The following is a 6668-nucleotide window of genomic DNA, read 5'->3' as shown; positions in this document are numbered from 1 at the left end:
CTCCAGCTCTGCCGGCTGGCTGAAAGCATGGGGATTGTTTAGCTTCTATAATTGAAACATAGTTTTTTAGAGTGCAAGCTCAGAGCCCAGCAGTAGCAGGCGGGGAACCTTGGCTTCCTCCTTCACTGGAGCAAGCAAGCCTCCAGTTCACTTCAGCTGCCTGGCTGCCAGCCGCCATCTTAGTTGGCAGTTAATTTACATAGCGCCCTGAGTAGCCAATGGGAAGCGTAGCAAAGGTACAGTCAATTACCCTTTTTTTCTTTTATTAGATAGGGTTACATTTTGAAAAACCCAACTCCTAGTTTAAGTCAAAAGATATGGCTTATTCCAACATATTTCTAGGGTTCCTGAGAATAACTCTATCTTGTGTACAGTTCCTCAAACCATTTTCCCAAATAAGTGTCTCGTGATTACTTAGATGTTTTGGAAAATCTCCCACTTTAAATGTGATCAGTTTTCAAACATTACTAACCTGTTCGCAAGCAGGCTATATTTGCGAGCCACCACTCTGGGATCCTGGGCAGAATGACAATGACTCGATCTCCCCTTTGCAGGGCACAGGCTTCTGTAAGTATATTGGCAAATTTCTTGGACAAAGATCCCAGTTCCTCAAAACTCCATCTCACTTCTTCTCCTTTTCCATTTATCCACCAGAAGGCTGAATTGGAGGGTCTCTTTCCAGCCTGAGGAAAGATAATCCAGCCATAGACTTAAAGTTGCTTACCCAGCTAAATCCCATTTTAACAGATGAATAGAATGTTTTCCCGAAGAAGTCACAGGCCACTCATTAGGACACACATGGAGTATTTGGGAAGAACTCTGGATTCTTATTTCTAGACTAGAGGCCTGGTGCACGAAATTTGTGCATTTGGGGGGGCAGGTCCCTCAGCTCAGCCTGTGCCCTCTTGCAGTCTGGGAGCCCTTGGGGGATGTCTAACTGATGGCTTAGGCCCAAGGTCCCCCACCGTAAAGATTATCTGGCTCAATATGATAATGGTTCTGTGGTTGAGAAAGCCTGGGTCACAAAAATGTATGATTATAGGTTAGTTTTTTAAAAATACAAAAAGGAGTAGAGTGAAAAGTGACTCCAAGGACATAGATACAGCACTGGGAGAAATATAAAGGGATTCTAATCCTCAGGCTAAATTAGAAGTGACTTGTGCTGGGAGAATGACATGGCTGGGGGACTGGTCAGTGCATTCTGGATATTCAGCAATACCCCTACCCACTAGCCACACCCTCCCCCAAGTCATGGTAATCAAATGGTCTCCAGACATTGCCACATGTTCCCTTGGGGCACAATCACTCCCAGACGGGCAGTGTAGACTGGCCCTGCGATGTACCTTTTCCATGCTGGTCCACTGGTCCAAGACGTCTTTAGCAAAGTTGAAATACTCTGGAATCTCCAGTTTGAAGTCCTTTTTCATGGACTCATAGTTGGAGAAATTCTGAGGAGTCACTGTTCTATAACCTTTATGCAACACTCTAACAGGACCAGGAACTGTTGGGCGCTGACAACACTTGGAACGAAGCAATATCTTCATTGTGACAAGAGACAGCATCAGTTTGGTTGGACCTTTTAGCACCCAAGCTTTCCTGTGGGGACCAATCCACATAAAAGACAAGCAAAAGGACATGTGTTTGTTTCTGTCCTGAAGGTAGCCATACCCCAAAGCAGCAAAGTTTCATTATTTATCATTCATCATCCTCATCCCATTTTCTGAGCACTCACTAAGTTCCAAACACCATGCCCAGTGTTTTATTTACACATAATTTATCATTAATTCAAAGTAAACCTGTGAGGTAGATACTATTATCATCTCTATTTACAGATGGAGAGAATGACTAGTTAGAGGCTGTTTAGTCAGGTCTGGAGGCCATAATAAAATACCAGACATTTATTTCTCACTGTTCTGGAGGCTGGAACATCAGAGATCATGTGCCAACCCATTTGGTTCCATTTCTGGCTTGCTGATGGCTGCCTTCTCTGTGTCCTCACATGGTAGAGAGAGAAAGAGCTCTGGTCTCTTCCTCTTCTTATAAAGACACTAATCCCATCAAGGGGTCTCACCCTCTGACCTCATCTAACCCTAATCACAGCCAAAGAGACCACCTCCAAATACTCCCACGTTGGGAGGACACAAACATTTGGTTTGTAAAGAGGCACTGGTTGGATTTGAACCAGAAACCGTCTGGTTCCAGCCCCTTCTCCTGACTACTATGTGTGTATTTCTAAAGAAGGAAAGATCTGGGTCACTCAGTTACTCTCAGTGAAAGCAAAGGGCTAAGCCTTCTCACTAACTCTTCCACCTGCATATTTCAAATTAGTGCAGAAATGTCACAGAGAACTCACAGCGGGGAATCCGCAAAAGAAACCAAGTGGACCAGTACAATGAGGCACAAAAGCACCGTCAGAATCCTCGAGTTTAGAGGCTGTGGTTCCCACGCTCCCATTAGTCCACGTTGTCTTTAGTCCTGGCTTGGAGCTCTAAGTACCAGACATGGTAATAACAGGGCTTCAACCACACGGACTGTGTGGGGGAGGGCCCTCCAGGACACCCAGCCTCCCTGTTTCTGTGGGAATAATTTGATCATGATGTCACTTACTCGGCTGAGATCTCATAAATGAGGCTGCTAAAAAGACCAGGTCTAGGCACATTAGGGTTCACTTCTTATATTTTCCACAATCTTCCAAATTCCTTACAATGAAAACTACTCTCACCATCATTAAATCATTTTTTTTGTGTGTTTTGTTTTGTTTTAATCCTCATCCCAGGATATTTTTCCATTGACTTCTTAGAGAGAGTGGGAGAGAGAGGGAAAGACAGAGAGAAATATCAACTTGAGAGAAACACATTGATTGGTTGCCTCCTGCACACACCCCAGCCAGGGCTCAAGTCAGGAAGAAGCCTGCAACCGAGGTACATGCCCTTGACAAGAATCGAACCCAGAACCCTTTGGTCCACAGGCCGACGTTCTATCCACTGAGCCAAACCAGCTAGGGCCATTAAATCACTTTTAACTGAAATTCTGTGTAATGTGTAAGGCAGTATGGCTATGGAAGCACTTCTGTATTGACAAATTGGGAAACAATAATTAATAGCGGGTGCCAGCCATAGATTTTGTCCTAAGTGGACCTGGCGCTTGGGTGTGGTGTGGTTGCACCCAGTGCATTGGGAGACCTGGGGTTCTCCTGACCTCTCACCCTGTGTGAGGACCTGATGAGTCAGTGAGCTGGCGCCCTCTGAGAGCGTCTGATTTGAGTCTTCTCCTTTTCCACCTTCAAAGAGAACAGCCCGAGAGAGTAGAAGCAACTGGCTTCAACACTCACAGCAGAGAGAGAACTAGAGAGTTAGAAACATCGATGAGAGAGAAACATCGATCAGCTGCCTCCTGCACACTCTCCACTGGGGATGTGCCCGCAACCAAGGTACATGCCCTTGACCGGAATCGAACCTGGGACCTTTGAGTCCGCAGGCCGACGCTCTATCCACTGAGCCAAACCGGTTAGGGCTGCCTCTTTGTTTTGTTGTTCATTTCTTTTGCTGTGCAGAAGCTTTTAAGGTTCCTACAGTCCCATTCATTTATTTTTGCCTTTACTTCCCTTGCCTTTGGGGTCAAGTTCATAAAATATTCTCTAGGACCAAGATCCACAGTTTGGTACCTATATTTTCTTCTATGTAACTTATTGTTTCGGGTCTTATATTTAGATCTTTGATCCATTTTGAATTAATTTTTGTACATGGGGGCAAACTGTAGTCCAGCTTTATTCGTTTGCATGTGACTTTCCAGTTTCCCCAGCACCATTTATTGAAGAGACTATCTTTACTCCATTGTGTTTCTGGCCCCTTTGTTAAAAATTATCTGCCCATAACATGTGGTGTTATAGCTGAGCTCTCAAAGGTTGCTGATTTGATTCCCTGTCAGGGCACATGTTCAGGTTTCCAGCTCAATCTCCGGTAGGGGGTGTGCAGGAGGCAGCCATCAATATTTCACTTTCACATGGATGTTTCTCTCTCACACGGGATTGCTTTGGCTACTTGGGGTCTTTTGTGATTTCATACAAATCTGATAATTTCGTGTTCTATTTCTTTAAAAATGACACTGGGATTTTGATGGGAATTGCATTAAATTTGTATATTGCTTTGGGTAATATAGTCATTTTAACTATGCTGATTCTTCCAATCTATGAACATGGATATTTTCCCATTTTGTTGTGTTTTTTTTTTAACCTCTTTTAATAATGCTTTGTAATTTTCAGTATGTAGGTCTTTCATGTTCTTTAAGTTTATTCCTAGGTATTTTATTCTTTTGGTTGCAACTGCAAAAGGAATTGTGGGTGGGTTTTTTTTTTTTTCATTTCTTTCTCAGAAGTTTTGTTGTTAGTATACAGGAAGGCAATCAGTTTTGCACATTGATTTGATATCCTGCAACTTGACTCTTTTTTAATTGTTTCTAACAGTTTTTTGGTGGAGTCTTTAGGGTTTTCTGTATTTAGAATCATGTCATCAATATGAACTCAGCTGGCTGGGCATCCTCCCATGCACTGAAAGGTTGCTGATTTGATTCCCTGTCAGGGCACATGTTCAGGTTTCCAGCTCAATCTCCGGTAGGGGGTGTGCAGGAGGCAGCCATCAATATTTCACTTTCACATGGATGTTTCTCTCTCACACGGATGTTTTTCTCTCCCTCTTCCTTTCTCTCTCTCTCTCTCTCTCTCTCTCTTTCAAAAAAAAAATGATCTCCAACATTGCCAAGGGAATTACTTTCTTAATGAAATAATGACATAGTCATGAAGAAAAAAATAAAAAGGAATAAACAAAGAAAAATAATCAAGAATAAGCAAAGGCTGAGTACTTCAGAGCTGGACTAAAGGCCTGGTTCAGAAGGAGGTAAGTGGAAGTGTTATCTGTGTTTGCCAAGGGATGAGGAGGGGCACTGTAATTCTAACATCTAGATTCGGGGTAGGAGATATGCATATTTTTCTGACCTAATAGAGTTACACCTAGCATAGTCAGCACATATGAAATACAATAACTTGAGTTGGGTTTTTCAAGTTTGCCTCCTGATTTGCAATTCTAGCATGGAGGACACAAATATTCTTGGGACTCAAAGTGAGCAATAATAAGGAAGGAAATAATAAATATCAGAATAGAGCCTGGCTAGTGTGGCTCAGTGGTTAAGCATTGACTTACAAACCAGGAGATCACAGTGCGATTCCTGCTCATGGCACATGCCCAGGTTGTGGGCTTGATCCCCAGTGTGAGGTATGAAGACTGCAGCTGATCAATGATTCTCTCTCATAATTAATGTTTTTATCTGAATCTCCCTTTCTCTTTCTCTCTGAAATCAATAAAAATATATTTTAAATAAATGAGTGAATAAATAAGTAAGTAAATACATAGATATCAGAGTAGAAACAAATGAAATGGAGACTAAAAAATATATAAACTATCAATGAAACCAATAGCTGGTTCTTTGATAAGATAAATAAAGTTGATAAATCTTTAAGTATACTCAACAGGAGGGGGGAGGGCCAAGTAAATAAACAAGAAATAAAATAATAGTAATAACTGACACTACAGAAATACAAAGAATCTTAAGAAAATATTATGAACAATATGCTAATAGATTGGACAATCTAGAAGAAATGAATAAATTCCTACACACATACAATCTCCCAAGACTGAATCAAGGAGAGAGAGAAAATCTGAATATGCCTTAATTACAAGCAACAAAATTGAAGCAGTAATTTAAAAAAGTTCCAAAAAACAAAAGTCCTGGACCATGTGGCTTCACAGGTGATGTTATCAAGCATTCAAAGCCTAACACCTATTTTTCTCAAACTATTTCAAAAAATTCCAGAGAAGACTCTCAAGCTCATTTCACGAGACCAATGTTGTCCTAATTCCAAAACCAGGAAAGACACTATCATGAAAGAAAATTATAGGCCAATATATTTTTTGAACATAGATGCAAAAATCCTAAACAAAATATAAGCAAACTGAATTCAGCAAAACATTGAAAAGATCATATACCATGATAAAGTGGGATTCATTCCTGTGATGCAAGAATAGTTCAATATCCACAAATCACTTATTGTGAAACACCACATAAAATGAAGGATAAAAATTACATGGTCAGATCAATAGATGTAGAAAAGCACGTGACAAAATCCAGGACCCATTTATGATAACTCTCAACAAAATGGGATTAGAGGGAACATATCTCAATATAATAAAGGCCATATATGACAAACCCACAGCCAAAATCATATTCAAAATTATAAGACATTGAAGAAAAAAAATAAATAAATGGAAGCACATACTGTGTTCATGGATAGGAAGAATTAATCTTGTTAAAATCACTCTTATTCAACATAGTGCTGGAAGTGCTACCCACAGCAATCAGATAAGAAGAAAAGATAAAAGGTATCCAAATTGGAAATGAAGAAATAAAACTGTCATTATCTGCAGAGGACATGATACTATATATAGAGAACCCTAAAGATCCCATCAAAAAACTACTAGAACTGATAAATAGATTCAGTAAAGTAGTAGGATATAAAATAAATATTCAGAGATCGGTCATATTTTAAAAAATATATTTTTATTAATTTTTAGACAGAGAGAAAGGGGGGAAGAGAGAGAGAGAGAGAGAGAGAGAGA

At 40.5% G+C, this 6668-nt stretch overlaps 1 protein-coding gene across 2 annotated transcripts in view; it reads right to left on the bottom strand.

The window, feature by feature from the left end:
- Positions 1 to 6668, bottom strand: part of ACSM3 (acyl-CoA synthetase medium-chain family member 3) — a 57323-nt gene that overhangs the window by 39154 nt on the left and 11501 nt on the right. For both annotated transcript variants that reach the window (XM_006752770.2, XM_015571440.1), the window contains exons 2-3: positions 1344 to 1596; positions 473 to 683 (exon numbers count right to left, since the gene is read on the bottom strand). In XM_006752770.2, coding sequence (XP_006752833.1) covers positions 473 to 683; positions 1344 to 1562 — 430 coding nt within the window. In that variant the 5' untranslated portion in view covers positions 1563 to 1596. The remainder of the gene's footprint in view (positions 1 to 472; positions 684 to 1343; positions 1597 to 6668) is intronic.

Source organism: Myotis davidii, unplaced genomic scaffold (assembly GCF_000327345.1).
Source record: "Myotis davidii unplaced genomic scaffold, ASM32734v1 scaffold970, whole genome shotgun sequence".
NCBI lineage: Eukaryota > Metazoa > Chordata > Mammalia > Chiroptera > Vespertilionidae > Myotis > Myotis davidii.
This window is presented reverse-complemented; position numbering and strand designations above follow the sequence as displayed.